Source organism: Mobula hypostoma, chromosome 7 (genome assembly GCF_963921235.1).
Source record: "Mobula hypostoma chromosome 7, sMobHyp1.1, whole genome shotgun sequence".
Lineage (NCBI taxonomy): Eukaryota > Metazoa > Chordata > Chondrichthyes > Myliobatiformes > Myliobatidae > Mobula > Mobula hypostoma.
In genome coordinates, this window is record NC_086103.1 from 56,218,389 (window position 1) to 56,241,877 (window position 23,489).

The 23,489-nt window shown below is 40.0% G+C and overlaps 1 protein-coding gene across 4 annotated transcripts; it reads left to right on the forward strand.

Moving 5' to 3' along the window:
- The first annotated feature begins 878 nt into the window (after window positions 1-878).
- kiaa1191 (KIAA1191 ortholog) lies at window positions 879-20,367 on the forward strand. Of its 4 annotated transcripts, none has more exons than XM_063053462.1 (8): window positions 879-1,200; window positions 1,355-1,448; window positions 1,666-1,871; window positions 4,552-4,675; window positions 9,589-9,713; window positions 10,665-10,771; window positions 12,885-13,027; window positions 19,637-20,367. In XM_063053462.1, the coding sequence occupies exons 2-8, from the start codon at window positions 1,421-1,423 to the stop codon at window positions 19,849-19,851; spliced, it is 948 nt and encodes a 315-aa protein (XP_062909532.1). In that variant the 5' UTR covers window positions 879-1,200; window positions 1,355-1,420; the 3' UTR covers window positions 19,852-20,367. The 4 variants fall into 4 exon arrangements, with proteins under 4 accessions (XP_062909532.1, XP_062909533.1, XP_062909534.1 ...); XM_063053463.1 differs by having other exon boundaries at window positions 1,358-1,448; XM_063053464.1 differs by having other exon boundaries at window positions 881-1,200; window positions 1,684-1,871.
- The last annotated feature ends 3,122 nt before the right edge of the window (window positions 20,368-23,489 follow it).

Sequence of the window (23,489 nt, forward strand, 5' to 3'; positions counted from 1 at the left end):
TGGGGTGAGCCAAGTTTGTCCATCCTGTTACGTGCAGTCTTTCATTGATTCTCTTGTGCTTTTTTGTATTGTGAATCCCCACAAGAAAACGAATCTCAGGGTTGATATAGTGACAGATATGTACTTTGATAATAAATTTTCTTGGAACTTTTAACTTTGAATATGTATGACCCACAGTCCTACACCTATTCACCCTCCATGGATAACTAGTTATTTGAAATAATTCATGCAAAGTGGATGAAAACATAGACGATGGGTGCCAAAATGCAAACTCTTTCTCTGACTTTTCCAACGTAGAGCTTTAAATGCTGCTGCCTATGTTGACGACTGTTAAGTGGGTTCCGACGGTCACTTATTTCGTCACTGTAAATTAAGTACTTGGAGTAGATTAATAGAAAAAAACGAATCAAAGGCCAGCTGGTGGGTTTGTGCCAGGGACGCAGGTGACTTGAAGGTGGGAATGCACTGAAACCAAATACGGTATGTCCAGACCGCGCCTCCCGTCTGGGGCTGATAACGCACGATGTAGTAAACAGGGTTAGTGCGCATGCGGAACTATTCTTCTCTAGCCCTCCCCCCCACCCACTTTAGGTTACGTTACTGGTTGGAGAATTTGGCGAAAGTCTCAGGCCCTTTCTTTTCCATACCTACCCTTACATTTTTAATCAACATTGTGTTCAAGTCTTGAAAGAAAAGCCATCCAATCTGAACCGTGCCCCCATCCGATTTGACGTCACTGGAGCCAAACGCGTAAGCGCCAAGTCCGCTGTTGCCATGGTAGCCGGGGGTGCGAGCCTAAGGCCCCTGTTGATTGGATCATCGGGGAGCGGCGTGTGCAGGACGTCAGGGCTGGAGAGGGCAGCCGTTAGTTCCCGAGCTGCCGATTGTGTCAGCGGTCACGGACGGACGGACGGGGCTGCCGTCACGTACTGCAGCACCGCTACTGGCTTCGCATTACGTCCCGGTGACAACGTGCGGCGCTTCACCCAGTGTGATGGCGGAATCCCGTGGGCTCTGAAGCCCGGTTTGTTTGTCGCATCTGGCGGCGATGCCTCAGTGCAGTCGGCTCCTTTTCGGGGCCGTCCCGCAACTCGCTGCCCGGCTCCCTTAGGATAGCTCTTCGGCTGCTCAGCCAGACCTTAGCGTGCGGAAGCCCATCTCCGTTATTCCTGGCCTGCTGTCCGCTCGCTGCGTTCCCCGGTAAGTGCAGAGCCGAGGGGTTCAGTGCAGTCATCCGCCCGCCCTGTTCCTGACGGCTCGCATTTACCGGCTCTGCTCTGAGAACGGGGATTGGTGCTAAACGTACTGTTTGTTTCCACTGTAAGAAAGAATCCTTCCCTTTTCTCTGTCTCAGCAGGTGGAGCAATCTGAAGTCTTTCGTGCAGTTACTTTGGGCGATTCTAACTTTAACACAGCTATCATGGCTTCAGATGACCACAGCGTGCCTGGTAATTTAGAATCACTTCTGTTCTCACTTTCGTGCTTCTAAAGACAAACTCCTGGTTTTGCTTGCAGTGCCATTGTGGATTATTTGCGTTTTGAAGCTTGTTTTCTTTTGCTTTTCTAAAGCAACTTTGTGTAGTAAAACAGCCTTATTAGTCAATCATGCGTGTGTTCTAGAAAACGTCGCCGTTGCAACTGGCAGATAAATAGAATTAAATATAGCTTCTATGTACGTTGCAGCAATCGAACATTCGTCCGGCATACTAGAAAAGATGTCCTTGCCGATTGGGATACACCGCAGGGCATTCAGTTATGATGATGCCTTAGAAGATTTGTCGCCAATGACTCCTCCACCTTCTGATATGGGAAGCAATATTTTGTGGAAACAGCCAGTTATACCTGCGAGGAAATACCAACAATTATCGATGGTATATTTACTTATGCTTTGTTCATATCTACAATTTATATGTGATTCTACAAATTAGTAACTTTGCAATTAATTATTTGCAAGTATGAATAGTTGGGGAATTATGAACATTATCCATTTACAAATGTCTTCATTTAAAAAAAAGTGTTTTTGTTTAATACCAGGAATGAATTAGTTTATCTGTGTCTTGAAGTGTCTCAGCATGAAAGGTTGACTCTTCATTCCTTTCCATTGATGTTGCTTGACTTACTGAGTTCCTCCGGCATTTTGTGTGTGTTACTATGAATGTATTTATGATTTAGATTTAGATTCAACTTTATCGTCATTGTGCCGAGTACAGATACAAAGCCAATGATTTAGCATCTGACCAGAAATGCAAAGAATAGTGTTATTTACAAAATAACTGCGAATTTAAAAAAGTGCTACAGCACACAAATATAACAGTACTGAGACAGTAGAAGACGGATGCAATACTGCTTAGCGCTGTGATGAGAGGTTCAGCAGTGTCTGTTTCTGCTGACGTTTTCTCGGTGTCAGATGATGCTAGCATGTTCCAGTGACTTAGCGTCAGGATGGGATTTCAGTCTGGATTGGTAGTACATAGCACAGCCTATTTAAAACCAACGTTATAACATTTTAATAATACGTTGCAATGGGTAACTGTTATTAATGAAACTGAATTGACTTCTCTAAGACATTGTCCATTTGTATGGTGCTTTCATTGCACTTGCAGTAATACATGATGTGGCTGAAGGGGTGATGTGGTGGTGAGTGGTTAGCACAGGCAACCTGAGTTCACTTCCTACCATGGCCTGTAAGGAGTTTGTACATTTTCGCCACGACCGCATGGGCTTCCTCTGAGTGCTCTGGTTTCCTCCTACAGTCCAAAGACGTACCAGTTGGTAGGTTAATTGGTCATTGCAATTTGTCCTGTGATTAGGCTCAGATTAAATCAGGGGATTGCTAGGTGGCACGGCTCGAAGGGCAGGAAGGGCCTATTCTGTTTTGCATTTTAATAAATAATTAAGAATTTTCAGCCCCATTTTTTCTGGCTTTATTTGTGTTATTGCTAATTGTAGCCAATTACTGGCATGTAATATGTAATTCTGCATGGTTAGTAGCATTGGTATTAAATATTTTAATTTCCTAAACTCTGTTATGGGGGCGAGAAGACTTTGTGTCTCTTAAAGTTGATAGTAGAACGGTAGTCTTTCAACCTAGGGTGCATGACCCTCTTGTGGACCAATGTGACAAGGTAAGCCCATGAGGTTTAAATAATATTGAGGTAATGTTGTTATAAAGCTCTCAAAAATGTGAAAATAAATTCTAAAAGATGTATACTAGGTGCACTGGATGTCCTGACCCCAGTAGTGCTGGTGTTCCCCAGGACTTTCCCAGCTTCTTAAAAGTTATGGCCCATTATGTCATTGGGTGTTTATATAGTGGGTATGTTTTTTACCAAGTGTGAATGAAACGGACTTCCACAGAAAAAGTATAGAAACTATTTCTGTGGACACCAGCTACTGTGATATTGTTTTATTAGCTGTGTTGTATTTTGAGTTTTCTAAGATTGACAAGTTATAGGTTTAATCTTTTAACTTAAAATTATTTTCACAGGGTTGATATTTATATGATCTTCAAAAGTGATCTCCAAACTTTTACAGTCCTTCAGAACTGTACAGGATATAGAACAAAGTCATGCAGCCCATCATGGTTATGCTGGCTCATATTAAGCAATACTATCATTCCCATTTTCCTTCTGTTCCCCACAACCCTGTAAATTTTAGCTCAGGGCATTACAGATTTCAATACTAGACCTTCAATTATCTCATATGCTAGGAGAAAATCCATGTAATTTTGTTTATTTGTACAACTATCTGTTAACAGATTAAATACAACTCAGTTAACTCACATTAACAATAATTTCCTATCAGATTAGGGAAACAATTGAGAAAATTGATCTGTAGCTGGTACAACAATATACTAATTTGTACAATGAATATCACAGAAGTTATACAAAAGTATATCAGTCAGATACTGTGCAGTTTTGAAAATGTTCTGTATCCACAATTATGATAATGTAAATGCTGATTTGTGTTGCAAAAAAAAAATCAAGAAATGCCTGTGGGTGAAGACTTCCTGATCTGCAAAACAACATGCACTGGTCAAGATTCTGTGGTTTGCTTAAAAAAAATCAATGATCTCTGTACCTTTCTTAATAAGTTAATGCCATTTACTTTTGTACCTTTTGTCAGAGGGTAGTGAATCTCTGGATTTCTCTGCCTCTAACAATGGTGGTGGCCACATCATTAGATATAATTAAGAGGAGAAAGCTAAGTATTTGAAGGATTAATGAATTGAGGGATATGGTAAACTAGTGCAATAATGGCCATAATAAATCAGCTATGATTATATTGAATGGCAGGTCATGTCATCTTACCAACTGTTACAACTTCTTGCCAATTACACAAGAAAGACCTGGAAAAGCATGCTTTGCTAATGAGCTGACAATATTTTCTGGATTTCTGTATTTAACTGGGTTTATGTATTTTAACTCTATTCTCATTAGCACTAAGTACCAATTGGTTTTATTGCTATTGTCATCATTACTGGGCCTATATTACATCTGTATTAGTAGTTTATATTAACAGAAATAGTTCATTTTGTACGTTTTTTTGTAGATGGAAGATGGAGAAAACAACGTTCAATCTTCGGTAGTTGCTTCATCATCAGGTGTAAACCCAAGCAAAGTCCATGTGGTGAAAGCCAAAGCAACGTCTGTTATTATGAAGTCACTTATGACACGTAAGGAATTTAAAATTGCTATGTTGGTTGTCAACCTTAACTTCATAGGGAAGATCATAAGGAAACTACTTCTACCAATTTCATAATTTTAAGTATTTACTTCACTATTGATCCCAAATTCTTTCCTTTCAACCATCCTGTCATCAAACAGTTATGCAGTCCTGAAGTATGATTCTTACTGAATTGATTGTTTCAGTTTTGAGTTGAACTGCTGATTTCAACCTTTTGCCTTTTGCTGTCATTCTTTTGCCACTGATTTATTTACTTGCTCCATTTACATTGTTGATCTGTCCATTTCCCAGATCCTTGTACAAGGACCTTGATATTTCAAGATTTTAAACCTTGGTTTCATAACACTGATTAAATGTATATGGTATTTGCCATAAGCCCGTTGATTCATTGTCAGATCTGATTTGATTTGTATTTGCTATCTTTCACTGACTAAATCTTACTTCAATCACATTTTGGATTTATTATGTGATTACTTCTAAATATGCTTGTCAAGTACAACATGAAAAAACAGTAAATTGCCAGATACTAGAAATCTGAATCATAATAGGCAGCACCTGTAGAGAGAGTGAGTTTCTAAACTTTTATCACATCTTTCATTTGAGTTCTAAACAAAAAAGCAAGGTGATCAAAAATTTAGTTCACAACCAAGGAATTCGGATATAATTTAAAGAAAGAGAGGGGTGGGGTGGGATTCCAGGTTCAATTCCAGAGCATGGAAACAAGAATGAAAATATTAAAATCAAGGTTAAGCAGTCGATATTGGTGTGATAGACAAACTGGACCATACAAATTAGAGTAAAGAATGCTGGAAGCACTCAGCAGAACAGGCAGTTCTGTGGAACAAAATTAATAACTATAATTGAAGACCCTTTTCCAAACACCAAAACAGTTTTTGACCAGAAACATTAGCTTTCCACAGATGCTGCAGATTAATTGTGATAAGTGGAAACTGTTAAGCTGGTAAAGTGTTCCAGGACTAAGATGATTATCCTTCAGCAACCAAAATAATCTTCCATTGAGCACGATATGATTTCAGTCAGTGAAAACCTTTTTACTTTGACTTCAGAGATCAGGCACTGCCTTGATGATGCGGGACATCCGCTCTCTTCTTGGCTCTTGCTGCATGTCCATTTTTGGATACAAAGATTTACCGAGGTCTGTAGTTTAGTATAATTATTACAATTTAAGTTGAATATCAGTATTATCAGTAGATCCGACTTCGTAGCACTTTCAACCTGTTTCCCTGCTGATTCATTACAATGTGATGGTAGCTGGATTTGATTGATTCTACACAGAATGCTGGAGGATCTCAGCAAGTCAGATAGCATTCATAGAAGTGAACAAACAGTTGACATTTCGTGCCGAGACCCTGCTTCAGGACTGGGAAAGAAGGGGGAAGGCCGAAGACACCAGAATAAAAATGTTGGGGGGAGGGGAAGAGAGATAGCAAGAAGGTGATAGGTGAAGCCAGGTGGGTGGGCTTCTCACTATACCTCTTCCCCCACCCCACCTCTGCCTTCCCCTTCCTTTCAAAGTTCATAGAACATAGAACAGTACAGCACAGTACAGGCCCTTCGGCCCACAATATTGTGCCGACCCTCAAACCCTGCCTCCCATATAAGACCCCACCTTAAATTTCTCCATATACCTGTCTAGTAATCTCTTAAACTTCACTAGTGTATCTGCCTCCACCACTGACTCAGGCAGTGCATTCCTCGCACCAACCACTCTCTGATCAAAAACCTTCCTCTAATATCCCCCCTGAACTTCCCACCCCTTACCTTAAAGCCATGTCCTCTTGTATTGAGCAGTGGTGCCCTGGGGAAGAGGCGCTGGCTATCCACTCTATCTATTCCTCTTATTATCTTGTACACCTCTAGCATGTCTCCTCTCATCCTCCTTCTCTTCAAAAAGAGTAAAGCCCTAGCTCCCTTAATCTCTGATCATAATGCATACTCTCTAAACCAGGCAGCATCCTGGTAAATCCCCTCTGTGCCCTTTCCAATGCTTCCACATCCTTCCTGTAGTGAGGTGACCAGAACTGGACACAGTACTCCAAGTGTGGCCTAACCAGAGTTTTATAGAGCTGCATCATTACATCGCGACTCTTAAACTCTATCCCTTGACTTATGAAAGCTAACACCCCATAAGCTTTCTTAACTACCCTATCTACCTGTGAGGCAACTTTCAGGGATCTGTGGACATGTACCCCGAGATCCCTCTGCTCCTCCACACTACCAAGTATCCTGCCATTTACTTTGTACTCTGTCTTGGAGTTTGTCCTTCCAAAGTGTACCACCTCACACTTCTCCGGGTTGAACTCCATCTGCCACTTCTCAGCCCACTTCTGCATCCTATCGATGTCTCTCTGCAATCTTTGTCAATCTTCTACACTATCTACAACACCACCAACCTTTGTGTCGTCTGCAAACTTGCCAACCCACCCTTCTACCCCCACATCCAGGTCGTTAATAAAAATCATGAAAAGTAGAGGTCTCAGAACAGATCCTTGTGGGACACCACTAGTCACAATCCTCCAATCTGAATGTACTCCCTCCACCACCACCCTCTGCCTTCTGCAGGCAAGCCAATTCTGAATCCACCTGGCCAAACTTCCCTGGATCCCATGCCTTCTGACTTTCTGAATAAGCCTACCGTGTCAAATGCCTTACCAAAATCCATATAGATCACATCCACTGCACTACCCTCATCTGTATGCCTGGTCACCTCCTCAAAGAACTCTATCAGGCTTGTTAGACACAATCTGCCCTTCACAAAGCCATGCTGACTGTCCCTGATCAGACCATGATTCTCTAAATGTCTATAGATCCTATCTCTAAGAATCTTTTCCAACAGCTTTCTCATCACAGACGTAAGGCTCACTGGTCTGTAATTACCCGGACTATCCCTACTACCTTTTTTGAACAAGGGGACAACATTCGCCTCCCTCCAATCCTCCGGTACCATTCTCGTGAACAACGAGGACATAAAGATCCTAGCCAGAGGCTCAGCAATCTCTTCTCTCGCCTCGTGGTGATTTTGTTATCAGAGTACATGTATATCACCATGTACAACCCTGAGATTCCTTTTCTTGCGGGCATACTCAATAAGTAGATAATAGAATAATAACCATAACAGAATCAGTGAAAGACCACACCAATTTAGGTGTTTAACTAGTCCGCAATATGGCATTGGAGCTGTGCTTAGCCACTTAGTTATAAGTGTAAAGTGAATAGAGCAGGGGGCTAAGGACACAGCCTTGTGGTGCACCTGTGCTGATGGAGATTATGGAGGAGATGTTGTTGCCAATCCAAATTGACTGGGGTCTGCAGATGAGCGAATCAAGGATACAATGGCACAAGGATGTATTGAGGCCAAGGTCTTAGAGCTTACTGATTAGTTTGGAGGGGATGATGGTATTGAATGTAGGTGATGAGGAGTATCCTGATGAAGCTCTTGAAGAAAGGTCTGGCACAGAAACATTAACTGTTTGTTTATTTCCATGGATGTTGTCTGACCTGCTGAGTTCTGATAGCATTTTGTCTGTGTTGTTCTGGATTTCCTGTATCTGCAGAATTTCTTGTGTTTTTGTCTTATCCTAGCCTCTATGGACACAGTTCTACTTTGAATTGATAATAATGTTAAAACTGTGCTGAAATTTCAGGAATGTATATTGTATACATTTCTCTGACATTAAATGTACCTATTGAAACCTATTGAATAACTGGACAAGGTGTGGACAGTTCTGAGGCACTGCTTAGTGCTGCGGTAGGGATGCTATTGGGCCTCTGGCTTGCCAGCCGTTCCTTGATGTTCCATGGAGTGGTCAGGTTGATAAAGATTTGTTCCATCATCTTGAGCACTTCTGAGAAGCTGCATGGTTCATCCACCTAATCTGCTTGAAAATTGCTTGAGTTCAGTCTTTAGTATTCACGCACAAGGACCTTGTCATTAGTCATGGAGCAACTTCCTTTTATCTATTTAATCATCCATCATGTCTCTCAAATAGTTGTCACAGGATTGCAGACGTTTGATCTGATTTGTTAGTTTAGCAGTTGCTTAGCTCTTGTCTACACCGTGTCCTCTTCTATTTAGCAGGCTTGTCATCCAGTGGCAAAGACCTGGTGAAGCTTCTGAATAGTGTCAACTTCTGGTGGATTATAATTAAAGTTTCTGCATTATCCCATCTATGGAAATCCCTGAGATGGAAACCATCTGGTCCTGGGAATTGGTCATTTTCTGGTGGCATCCAGTCTTCTTTGCTTTTGTTTTGCTTGTGTTACCTACACCTGGTTCAGTATTAATTTTCTAAAGATATGTAGTTGATTTTGTAATATTGATACAAAGCAATCATGCAATTTTGTTTCCAATTTCCTGATTTTCATTTAGTTATCAGTTAATGATTTGAAAAATCTACAATACATTGCACTTTTATCCTAATTAGTTTTTGTGGATTTGTCCTTTGTAAGTTTCTTTCTTGTATTACTAAGCAATCGACATAAAGATCTGATACTAAACACACAGTTGCTGTTGGAAACACAGAAACGGTTTAATTTGTATGTTATTCATACTGTTTATTTCGTTCTCTTTTGTGCCATTTGTATCTCAGTTCTGTTTACAAAGGTGTTTTAGAGCTCTCACTCAAGTGTCTAACTACTATATTTTTAAAAAATTCTTGCAATGTCCCCTGGAGAGTTCATTTGAAGTTGAATTTTTTTTTGTGAAAATTGTTGGAGGTATTCAATTTAAATACAGTTTAGGTATATTTGAAGGGAAATGTGTGTTAAGTATGAGCTCTTTTATGTTAATTGTTCAGCAATATACACTGATTATTCTTGATTCCTCTAGTTGGTAAAGTATTAATATTTCTGATTTGTATAATTTTATATTTTGATTACCAGAGCAGACACAGGAAAGTATACAACGGTTTGAGAAGCAGGCAGGTCTAATGGATGCTGGTTACCAACCACACAAAGGTCTAGTTGCAGAAGAGGCCAGCTATCACCGCGTAGGAGAGGCATTACAGGTAACAATAGGGCTCTTTTACATTTATAAATTAGATGAACTGCATTCCAGTTCAGGTATGGCAATGCACAATGCAGATTAAACCTTCCTGTTATGAGCAAAACCATCCACACTAAAGGATGATTTGGTGATTAATCTTCTAGTACTTTTGCTTCAGAGCTATGTTGAAACCATTTATGTCAGTGATGGTAGGACAGTCTTAGCAAAAAGACTTTTTATCTCTATTGATACTGAAGCTATTTTTTAAAAAAGTCAAATCGGCCTTATGTAGAATATGAAATCACTGCAGAAGTGTATCTTGGTCAGTATTGTACTCGAGTTTTCAACAGCTATTTTCTTTTAATTGCTATTCTACAGTTTTAAACCTAAATATTGACTATTGGGTGTTTACATTTGGAGTATGGAAGGATTAAACCTTAAGTAGTGTGCAGCTTTGATCTTACTACTTTCAAAAAAGATATGCTTGGCATTGAAGGAATGCAACAAAGGTTCAACAGATTCCTGGGTTGTATTAGGAGAATTTGTGTTGATTTGGTCTTTATTTACTCCGAAGAATAAGGAGAGACATGATAATCTAATTTTGTTTAAGAAGGAAATAAATCTTTAGATAGAAAAGGCTTCAAGGGATATAGAGAGGGGATGGAAAATAGAATCGAGGAGCTAGATCAGTCGTAAACATTCTGAATCGCAGATGGTCTTGAATGGACAACTTCTGTGTTCTTTTCAGTATTCTGCACTTTTTGAAGCAAGGTCTCACTATCATTTTGCCTTAAGCTTGTAATCCATTCCTTTTGCTAATTTAACTGGGGAAAGCATTAAAGTTTTCTGGACTTTGAGTCATTTATTGATTAGCTTTACTAACTGAGTCTTGTGAACTGGATGGATGGTTTGTGAGATGACACCCTTTCATTGTCTCCTTAAGTATTTATATTTGTGACTTGTGATTCTTCAGAAATTCAAAGCACAGAGTGTGGACCTAAGTAAAGAAGATAAGTCGATATCCTCCACTCAGTCAACTCCTTGTGGATCTCCACAGTCTTCGCCAATGCCAAATCGCAGGTATAGATAGTAGTCATAGAAATGAGTAGATCATCTGTTCACACGAGGAATCCTGCAGATGTTGGAATATCAAGCAACACACATAAAAATTGCTGGTAAACGCAGCAGGCCTGGCAGCATCTATAGGAAGAGGTACAGTCGACGTTTCGGGCCGAGACCCTTCGTCAAGACTAACTGAAAGAAGAGAAATATTGCTTTCCATTGGAAATAAATTGTAAACATTAACATTACTCAAATGTGTTCTGCCTGCATAACTGACTTCTCTGACATGACAAAATACTGTGTAAAATACATACCTCCCATCCATATCCTTTCTAGTATCTCCTGCAATAAATACCCTGTGTGTTGGTAACAAGAAAATAAAAAGTCATAGTATCAACTGCAAAGTGAGATGGAGAAAATTTCTGGCCCGGCCTTGCTGTGAAGTTCCATGCCCCTCCTTGCCCAACCTCACTCACCTCTGGAGTGACAGCACCAGGACTCCAAGTTCTTTTACTTTAAAGATCATTTTCTTCCTGTTGAGATGACACGTCTGGCATAACCAGGAGAAAGATAGCCACTGCTTTGTAAGCTTCTGTCGATGAAACAGTCCCAACAGTACCAGCAGAAAACAACAGTGAAACACAGCAGGATGTAACGCAGGACATTACTACTCACCAGAAGAGCTTTTGTTCTTAAAACAAAAGAGTCTAAATGAAGCTTGTACGCTTCAGCATGACAGCAAGCTGAAAGCAAGAAATGTAGAAAAAAATGTTTAAAGGAGGAAGTCCCCCCTCCCCCTTTCTTTCTCCCTAGGCCTCCCGTCCCATGATCCTCTCATATCCCTTTTGCCTATCAACTTGCCAGCTCTTAGCTCCATCCCTCCCCCTCCTGTCTTTTGCTATCATTTTGGATCTCCCCCTCCCCCTCTCACTTTCAAATCTCTTACTAACTCTTCTTTCAGTTAGTCCTGACGAAGGGTCTCGGCCCGAAACGTCGACTGTACCTCTTCCTATAGATGCTGCCTGGCCTGCTGCGTTCACCAGCAATTTTTATGTGTGTTGCTAGATCATCTGTTCATTTAGTTTACATAAAATTGCTACAGCTATTGTCAAATATTATTTTAAAGAACCTACATAAAATGAAATTGTTCTACTGTTTGGACGTTTAATTACCCTACAGTGATAATTAATGGTAAGACATCCATATTGCCATCCATAATAGAGGTGAAATTGGTAAAAGTTGTTAGCAGTGATGAAAGATTTTTGTTGGGATATACTCTGTCATTTAACTTACTGTGCAACAATTATAAAGATAAAGGCACATAAAGATTCTTTGTTAAGGTGGAGCTCAATCGTACTTTACAGGTTTAGGTTATTGGCAATTTAGTGATCGAGGGTGGGAAAAAAACGTTGTAAACATATGAGCTCATTTACTAATTTATTCAACATAATGCACAGTAATAATTTAGCTTGAAGTTGCCCTTTCATACAATCCATTTTTAGGATTGAAAAGTATGCATTTTTATATATTAGGTGCAATGTCCTTGGGGAGGATTACTTAACTAGGTTTCATGGCCTAAAAATTCTACTGTATAGTGCAACTATTTTAAAATGCATATCTGGGCATTTTATGTCAAATCGTCACATCCACTTCTTCTGTACAATTCTACCATGCATAGTGCAGGCCTTGCACATTGAAATAGGTCTTAAAATGAGGGTAGATCACTGCATTACAGGTATGTTAACTGGATTGAACCCTGGCGTTATCTGGGCTACTTACAGGATTCTGAGACAGATAATGTCAAATGTCTTACATTACTTGTGTTCCTTCTTTAAACATTCTTTGTTAATGATTGTCAACCCATATCTCTGTCCCATCTCCTAGAAAATATAAGAGCAAGACTGAGAGAGAGAGTGTGTGTGTACATGTGCACGCACAGGCGTGGAACTGCAAGGCTTTAAACTTCATGCTTAATAGAATATTGGAGCTAGGGGTCTGTAACAAACGTGCAGAGAACTGTCTTAATTTGTGATTTTACACACATTGCATTTTTTGGTTCATTATTTTAATTAATACTATATTGTGTTAGAGGAGAAGGAATATTTTATTGTCTTTCTGGTGATGGCTTCAGGTCTTTGTTTGGTCATGGAGCATCTTCTGATTTGAGCAGTAAAAGTCTAGAAGGAGATTCCACCGCATCAGTTAGTGAAGTAACCACCACTGAAAAATGGAGGCCTTTTATGCGTTCACAAAATTACAGAGGAATTGAACAAGGTAGGAAAAGCATTAATATTTATTTGTTAAGCATAGTTTCAATCTACATACCTAGTGCCGTTCAGTTGTTTCCATTGGACTAAGTGCTCATGAATGGGATTAGTTTAGATGGTGCTTGATGATCAATGTGGATATGGTGCACCAAAGGTCATATTTCTGTGTTTTATGACTCTGATTTTTAACATCTAAATTCATTACTTGAAGAAAGAATAGACATAGAAATCAAATTTCCTGAACAAAATTGAAATGCACTTCCTTTATCAATGCAATTTGTTAATTATTCAAGTCTGTAATTTCTTTTTTCTTTTCAGCCTCATAACCTTTCAGATGAGAATTCCAAAGATTCACTATCTGAATGAAAATATTTTAGACCACTTGACCACAATACATAGGAGCAGAATTAGGCTATTACACCCATCACAACTACTCTGCCATTCCACCATGCCTGATTTATTATCCCTCTCAACCCCATTGTCATGCCTTCTCCCCATAACCTATGACACCATGGCTAACCAAGAATCTTATCAATCTCCTTTTTAAATATACTTAATGACTTGGCCTCCACAGCCATCTGTGACAATGAATTCCACAGATTCACCACTCTCTGGCTAAAGAAATTTCTACTGATATCTGTTCTAAATGGACATCCCTCTATTCTGGCTGTGTCCTCTGGTCTTAGGCTCCCATGAGTTATACGGCTCTTGTTACATGCATGTGCAGGTCTACTCTTTGAGTGAAAATGCAGAAAGTTTGAAGTTAATAACTCATCTCCTACCTTGGGCTGCGAACCTATCAATCACCCCTGCTGTGGACCACTTCTGGAGGTCCAAGACACCGACCTCTACAAAGAAGGGATCCATATGCTCCACGACTGCTGAACTAAGTGTGTAAACGTAGGAAAAATAAATGTGCTAGGTTTTCTAAAATTGACTCCTTCTACCTTAGGCCATGAACTTATCAATCACCCCTTGTATAATGTAAAAAGAAGCAGTCCCAACATAGACCCCTGTGAAACACCACTAGTCACTGGCAGCCAACCAGAAAAGGCTCCCTTTATTCCTACTCTTTGCCTCCTGCCAATCAGCTACTGCTCTATCCATGCTAGTAGCTTTCCTGTATTACCTTGGACTCTTAACTTGTTAAACAGCCTGACGTGTGGCACCTTGTTAAAGGCCTACTGAAAATCCAAGTACACAACTTCCACCAATTCTCCTTTTGTCTGTCCTTCTTGTTATTTCTTCAAAAATTCCATCAGATCTGTTAGGCAAGATTTTCCCTTAAGGAAGCCATGCTGAGTTCAGCCTATTTTATCTCGTGGCTCCAAATATCCCGAAATCACATCCTTAACAATCCACTGCCAATATCTTCCAACCACTGAGAGCTGAATAATTGGCCTGTGATATCCTTTTTTTTTGCCTCTCTTCTTTCTTGAAGAGTGGAGTGACATTTGAAATTTTCCTGTCCTCGGAACCATGCCAGAATTCGTTGATTGATGAAAGATCATTAATAATGCCTCCCCAATCTCTTCAACCACCTCTTTCAGAACCCTGGGTTGTAGACCATCTGGTCCAGGTGACTTACCTACCTTTAGATCTTTCAGTTTCTCAAACACCTTCTACTGAGTAATGGCAACTTCACTCCCTTCTGACCTTGACACTCTTGAACTTCTGGCATATTGCTAGTATCTTCCACGGTGAAGGCTAATGCAAAATATTTATTCAGTTCATCTGCCATTTCCTTGTCCTCCATTACTATCTCTCCAGCATCATTTTCCAGTGGTCCAATATCTGCTCTTGCCTCTCTTTTACACTTTATACATCTGAAGAAACTTTTGGTATCCACTTTAATATTATTGACTAGCTTACCTTTGTATTTCATTTTTTTTTCCCTTATTTATGCCTTTTTAGTTGCCTTTAAAAGCTTGCTAATCCTCTAACTCCCCACTAATTTTTGGTCTGTTATATGCCCTCTCTTTGGCTTTGACTTTTCTTGTCAGCCATAGTTGTGTCACCCTGCCTTTAGAATACTTATTTTTCTTTGGGATGTGCAGTATCTATTCTGTGCCTTCCAAATTACTCTCAGAAACTCCAGCCATAGTTGTTCTGCTGTAATCCCTGCTGGTGTTCCCTTTCAATCAATTCCCTTTACTCCATTGTTATACTGATACATCTGACTTCAACTTCTTCTCAAATTGCAGGTGAATTCTATCATATGATCACTGGCCCCTAAGAGTTCCTTTACCTTAAACTCTAAACAATTCTGGTTTGTTGCACAACACCCAATCCAGAATAGCTAATACCCCTAGTGGGCTCAACCATGAGCTGCTCTAAAAAGCTATCTTGTAGACATTCTGGAAATTCCCCCTCTTGGGATCCAGCACCAACCTAATTTTCCCAATCTACCTGCATATTAAAATCCCCCATGACTATCATAACATTGTCCTTTTATCATGTAATTTGTAGACCACATCTCGCTACATTATACAACTCCCGTCAGGGTCTCATTATCCTTGCAGTTTCTTATCTCTACCCACAACTATTCTCCACCTTCCGATCCTATGTCACCTCTTCAAGAGACTTGATTTCATTTTTTACCAACAGAGCTAATCCACCCCCTCTGCCTACTTGCCTGTCCTTTCGATACAATGTGTATCCATGGATGTTAAGCTCCCAGGTATAATCTTCTTTCAGCCATGATTCAATGATGCCACAATGTCATACATGCCCATCTGTAACTGCTACAAGTTCATTTACCTTATTCTATATACTGTGTGCATTCAAACATAACACCTTCAGTCCTGCATTCATCACCCTTTTCAATTTTGCCCCCCTTTTGATTGCAACTCATCCCTTTTACTGCAATTTTGTCCTATCATCAGCCTGTCCTTGCTAGCAGTCTCACTATATACTCCTTCTGTTTGTAAACCAACTACCGCATCCTCAGCCCAATTACTCCAGCTGCCATCCTCCTGCCAACTTAGCTTAAACCCTCCAAAACCAATCTAGAAAACCTGCTGCTCTCCCTCCTTGAGAATCTGCTGCAGCCACTCTGAGATGTGCTAGACCCGAGCACTTGGGAAACAGCACACCATCCTGGCTTCTCTTTCATGGCCACAGAATCAACTGGTCATCCCCTTAGCTATTGAGTCCCCTAGCACTAACATCCTGACTTTACCTTTGTTTGCTACTGGCTACTGGCTAATGCAGCTGGCCTTGCTGTGCCCTGATGGGTCAAACACCCCCTGCCCCAAAGCAGTGTCCAAAGGGATATGCTTGTTGCTGAGTGGAATGGCCATATTCTGTTCCATCTCAAATCTAAATGTCTGATCAGCTTATTTTGAGGCTGTGACCTCTAGTTCTAAAAATCTCATTTAGAGGCAACATTATCTACCCCATTAAGAGCTATGAGAATACCATTTGAGCTTCTAATTTCAAGGGAATATTGGGTCAGTCTGCTTAAGTTTTCTTCATCAGAAAATCCAATCATATGAATCTATAGGTAGTAGTCCTTTATACAATTCCAGTATGCCATCTTTGCATTTGAATCCCCTTGCAGTTTTTAATATCCTGTTGCGCCTGCACATTACCTTTCAATGATCTGTATATAAGGACATTTAGGTTCCTTCAAACATTTAGGTGTTTCAATTTCACATCATTTAAAAAATACTCTGCTTTTTTTTTGTTGTCAATATGTGACATCACATTACTTAGCCTGTGTAAATCCTTGGCATCTTACAATATATACTTCAACCTTGTCTAATTTGTTCATTATATCCTGAAAGATTTCATAGGGATTGGCTGACTAGCAAGAGGCAAAGAGAGGAATAAAGGGGGGCTTTGCTGATTAGGTGCTGGTGACTAGTGGTGGTCTGTAAGAGTTGGTGTTGGGACCTCCTCTTTTCACATTGTATGGTACTGTGCACAAGTCTCAGGCACCATGTATAAAAAAATCTGTAAAGTGAAGATGCTTTCAAAAATAATGAAATATAAAGTTTCTAAATGTAAAAAATTACTATAAAGAGCAGGAAACAGTAAAAACAAAACCTAAATCAAATCAATATTTGGTGTGACCACCCTTTGCCTTCAAAACTGAATACATTCTCTTAGGTACCCTATCATGCAGTTTATAAGAAAATCAGTTGGTAGGTTGTTTCAAGCATCTTGGAAATCTTGCCACAGCTCTTATACAAATTTTGCAGAACTTTGAGTAGGAGTTTGTTTACCAAAGTTTGTGAGACGATAGTCTTGAATGCTGAACTGAAATTCAGAAGCAGCATCCTGACATAAATGTTCTTGTTTTCTAGGGGTGTCAGGGCCAGGTGCATGGCAGATATGCTGTTGCATCTGTTGTAGAGCAGTTTTGTCAGTAATTTAATTGGTGAGTGTCCAGTGTGGCAGAAATTGTCTTTGATATGTGCCATGATCAGCTGTTCAAAGCACCTCATAATGATTGGCATCATTGCCACTGGGAGGTGTTCATTTAGTTCTGAAGGTGTAGAGTTATTTAATACAGGGATGATGGTGGCTGATTTGAAGCATTTAGGGACAGCAGCCTGGATGATTGAAGTGTTGAAGATGTCAGTATGGTGTGGAAGTATAAGACCAGAGAGCACAGGCTCAGATACAACAATGCCCCTTCAGATGAGAATGGATTTCTTTAGTCACAGGGTGGCGAATCTATGGAATTCGTTGCCACAGACAGCTTGGAGGCAAAGTAATTGGGTATATTTAAAGCAGAAGTTATAGATTCTTGATTGGTAAAGGTGTCAAAGGTTGTGCAAAGGCAGGAGAATGGGGTTGAGTGGGATGATAAATCAGCCATGATGGAATGGCAGAACAGACTCAATGGGCAGAATGGCCTAATTCTGCTCCTATGTCTTATAATCTGATTGTCAAACATAATTTTACCATGCAAAAAATCTATGCTGACTTGACTGTCAAGTCCTGGTATTATTTTTGAAGTAACCCATTTACCACAGTGCAGTGGTCCCCAATCACCGGGCCGCAAAGCACGTGCTACCGGGCCACGAGGAAACAGTATGATTTGGTGATTATGAAATGATATGAGTCAGCTGCACCTTTCCTCATTCCCTGTCATGCCCATTGTTGAACTTGAACGCACGCGAGGTCATCAGTGACCCAAGACGCAAATGACCCAAGACATTCAAAGGAATGGGTCTGTAACCCATTTGTGAATGTCCCCGGTGAATCATCCATGTCAGTGCGGGAAAAAGATCAACTCCTCGAGCTTGCAAATGACGGTGGGCTGAAAAGTATGTTTGACATCTCTGCCGGCATTCTGGATCAAAGTCAAGGCTGAATATCCTGAGAAAGCCACGAAAGCACTGAAAACGTTGCTTCCATTTCCAACATTATATCGCTGCGAAGCGGAGTTTTCTGCAATGAATGCAACGAAAACTAAATTGCCGAATAGACTGGACATAAGGAACCCCCTTCGAGTATCGCTGTCTCCCATCACCCCTCAATGGGATCGTCTTGTTGCAGGAAAACAAGCCCAGGGCTCCCACTGATTCAGCGATATTGGTGTGTTGCAATGATTTTATATGTTCAGAGGAGGAAAATATGCGCTGTGTGTTTAATATCCAAACGTTACTTAAAATGTTATGATACTATTGACTTATAAGTGACTTATAATTCAGTGGTCCCCAACCTCCAGGCACTGTGATTGCGTCACCTCTGATCTGGGTCGACATTTATGTGCCGCCCGGCACCTAATTAATTAGCTTGTTTATTTTGGCTTTTTTCTTAAAGACATGCTGGGTGCGTTCCAGTCATCGCTGCATTTTTTGTGGCGATGTATCGGTCCGCGGCCCGGAGGTTGGAAACCACTGTTATAATTGACTTATCACTATATTCATGCGAGGAAACTACGCGCTGTGTGTTTAACATTAAACTCGTTAGATAAACCCTTTTTTAGAAACGAAATTGAGTGCATTAGTCACTTATAAGTGACTTGCCGGTCCGTAAGAATATTGTCAATATTAAACCGGTCCACGGTGCAAAAAACATTGGGGACCCCTGACTTCGTGGAACACCAGTTACAAAATATTAAACTGGTTCAGTCAAAGCATTTTCTTCGAACAAGTTGGAACATAAAAGCTTCCAGTAAAGTAGCTGGTGAATGCATTTTTCTTAATCATATTTTATAGATTTTAGCATTGCTATGTAAAATTTAGTATCCTATCCTTAGGCCCATCAAATGCATGTGGACTATCAAGCATCCATCTGCTTAAATCTGACAATTTCCCATGATTTTTTATTCTCCCCATAGTCCCATTAATGTTTTTGAATTACACCACTATTCTGCATACTGGAGTCAATTTATAGTGGTCAGTTAACATACTGACCTAGCACCCTTGTCTGAGTTGGAGAAAAACCAGAGCACTTGTTGCAGGGAGAACCTACAAACTGCACACAGGTAATAGTGGAAATGATGACTGAACCCAGCTGCTGAAGTTATGAGGTATAGCTTTAGTAGCTGAAACAAAGAGAAAAAGGGAAGATTGTTATTTTAACTTCTTTATCCTACAACTGTTAAATTGATGAATTGCCAATTTTTTATCCTAACAGGTGGGTTATTTCTTTGCAGGTACTTTTGCCATGCAGAAATATAAAGGCATGCAAAAACCTTCACCTATGGAAATCATGCGTACTCAGGGGACTGTTGCCAAACTTGCAGAAGATCATGCAAACTTAAATCCACCCAAAATGGATATAACCATACTAGAAAGGCAAAAACACTCTGTTCGCAGTCATCAAGTAGAACCCAGAGATCTAAATGTTTTTGCTCCTACTGGATTTTAATATAAATTGCATAAATGTGTGTGCCCTTAATTCAAATGTATTATGATATTAACTTGCTGCTCATCTTATGAAATTTCATTTTATTGTATGTAACTGCATCAACATGTAGAGATTTTATTTTTACACTGGGAGAAGAGAGATTTGGAAGGGAAAAGAAGTTTGGATTCCGTTATAGAATTGAATTCCGTTGTAGAATTAAAACCAGTATGAAAAACTTGAACCCCACAAATGCTTATTTGCACCAATAAGGATATACTGAAAATTTCTTTAATGTTTCCAGTCACTTAATGGACAGAAACCTAAATTAACGGACTATCAAAGCCAGAGATTTTTGGTTATCCGAATTATAGTTAGTAATTTTAAAGAGTTACAACATAATGCACTTCAATTTGTGTAAGGTGATGGGTGTGTGTGTGTGAGAGAGAGAGAAAAGAAGGATATGTGTTTACTAGTAAAGTTGCCTGTGCTGTCTGTATCTGTTGAATAAACATGAACATAATTTTTTGACTTATTTCATGTTGTTTTACTCTTTTTTTCTTTTTGAATCAATATTGTTTGTGTATGTGTGTGCGTATATGATTTATAGTCCTGTAGTAATTTTATGTATTGCACTGTACTGCTGCTGCAAAAAAACACATGTAACCCTCAAGTTCTGTTAGCTGCGAAGTCTGGGGAAGACAAGCGTATGAGATTGAGGTGCAAAACCTGTTTGTGTGGATGCTGCATGATGTGTCACCCTGTTACAAATCAGTACCACAAAATAACAGACAGTGCACCATATGCAATTAAGTGATTTAGCTTTATAATTCTTAATTTGACCAAAGGGTTAGTAAGGTAAAACAAAAAGAAAAGGGCCCATTTTAATGAAACAGTCTAATGTGCACAAGTTGGAGCAAACGGTTTCAGTTCTGCTGGTACTCCATTGATTTCCCCGGGCTTTGTTGATTTCTGGCCCCACTCTAAGTCCCCTCCTTTCTGGTATATATGACCTCTCCGTTCTGGCATCTTCTGCCAAACAAAAGACTCAGATCACCTTAGTCTTGGGCACACAACAAGAAAAAAAAATACTCCATTCATTGGATGGTGCACATTCTAAAGCCCTCGTTACCTCTAGCCATAATCCAAACACTGCTGCTACAGGAAAACCAATACATTAGCAGTGCTTCTACAGAAAGACCATTACATAAGCAGTGAAACCTTTTCCAGGGTGTTACACTCCTCTTCCCCCCCACCCCATCAAATTTAGTCATGTCCTCATGGCATTGAGATAATTTGCCAATCCTTTATGTAAAGCACAAAGTCCAAACCAGGTGTAAAAGACAGTGACATAGCTCCCTAAAGCAATAGGGGCCACACTGTATTCTCCTGGTGCTACATAGGCCAGCCTACCTGGCAGTCTCCTGATACTTTGCGTCCTTCGTACCCTCTCATCCTCTTCTTCATGTTCCAACACTACTGGGGATACTTCTGGTCTACCTACCCCGGTCTATCACCTGTGCTCTCCTGCAACTTGGACCACTCTGTCCCTTGGCTGAGCCCTGCTTCATCCCTAGCAAGATCCCACTGAAACCCAGTCTGTCCACAGATAGCCCCCGCACCCCCCCCCCGGTCACCTGACTCAGTGTGAGAAGGGTTGGGAACTTCCTCATTCAGTGGGGAGTTAGCAAAAGGCAGCATATACCACACCCCCATTTCCTCATCCTCTGAATCAGTATCCCATTCAGAGGCAGGGGCTGGTCTAATCTCTCCTGTTATGGATCCTTCAGTCGGCCTGCATCACCGTAGAGTCCTCTTACTAGAGGCAGAAGGTGGTTCCGATGGAGAATCTTGATAGGCCCATTCCCAACCTCTGGTTTCGCTCAGAAAACTGGTACGTTTGGCATCTGACTCTCCACTTCATAGGACGTAGCCACCTAGCAGTCAGCCAATTTATGCTTCCCAGGTAGCCCCAAATACCTTATGAGGATTTGGTCTCCTGGCATGAGTTGGGAAAACCTAACCTTTTGATCATACCACCTCAGCTAATTCATGAGCCTTTTTCAGCTCCCTCCTCGTATCAGACGCATACTTAGGATAAATCTTCAGCGGTGGGTCTTCTAGAATCCGAAGTCAAAGCATATTCTTCGTCTAATTGTTTCAGCTGATTGGCTAAATTAATTCTCTCTTTATTAGCTTTTTTCTTAACACTTGCAGTATAAGAAATGATTTATCCTCTAATATATGCTTTAAAGGCATCCTATATGATAAGGCTAGAAGTCTCCTCCACTGTATTCTCTTCCAAAAAAAAAGTGATTTGCCTCTCCAAGAACTTTAAGAAATCCTTGTCAGATAACAAAGTTAAATTAAAAGGCCAGAATCTGTTTGAGGAAATCCAAGAAGATTTATGGATAAAAGCACAGGAGCATGGTCAGAGATAGCAATCTCTTTATATTCACAAGATCGAACTAATGGAATCATTTGGTTATCAATTAAAAAAAAAGTCAATTCTGGAATATGTATGATGAACATGAGAGAAAAACAAGTATTCTCTATCTGCTGGATATAAGAGACGGCATATATCAACAATACTGCATTTTGTTAAAAATGAATGGATAAACGAAGCTGATTTATTACGTGTCAATAGACAATAGGTGCAGGAGTAGGCTATTCAGCCCTTTGAGCCAGCACCACCATTCACTGTGATCATGCCTGATCATCCACAATCAGTATCCTTTTCTTGCCTTCTCCCCATATCCCTTCACTCCGCTATCTTTAAGAGCTCTATCGAACTCTTTCTTGAAAGAATCCAGAGAATTGGCCTCCACTGCCTTCTGAGGCAGAGCATTCCACAGAACCACAACCCTCTGTGTGAAAAAGTTTTTCCTCAGCTCTGTTCTAAATGGTCTACCCCTTATTCTTAAACTGTGCCCTCTGGTTCTGGACTCCTCCCGATATTGGGAACATGTTTCCTGCCTCTAGCGTGTCCAAACCCTTAATAATCTTATATGTTTCAATCAGATCCCCTCTCATCCTTCTAAATTCCAGTGTATAGGTTTTTTTTGTGTCGCTGGTTTAGAAGAGGACTGATCTAACCAGCAATTAAAGTGTCCTGCCGTCACCAATGAGTACAAATTCAGATCAGGCAAAAATGAAAAAACTCGCTCAAAGAGTCCTGGATCATCTATATTTGAGGCACAAAATTCAGCAAATACCAACAATTTATTCTCTAATTTCCCTGATACTATAACAAATCGTCCATTAGTATCAGAAACAAAAGGAACTGTATTTTCTACAAAAATTGAAACACCTCTAGCTTTGGCCTGAAAACTTGAATGAAAGTGGAATTCTCTCCATCGGCTAAAAAGGCATGAGTTATCAGAATTGCATACATGTGTTTCTTGTAAAAAAAAATTGGGACCTTAATTTTTTTAATATAGGCAAAAATCTTAGTTTCAAAAGATGATTTAATCCTTTCACGTTAAGATGAAGTAATTTAATATTATAATCCATTTTATTATTATTTTAAAAAGAAATTAAAAGGATATTCCTTAATAAGATTAATAAAACTAAACAATGACCTATGAGATTAGAAAACCAAACAACAGGTTTGACTAAAAATCCCAAACAGCTCCCAAGAAAAAATAACCCAAACACCCTCC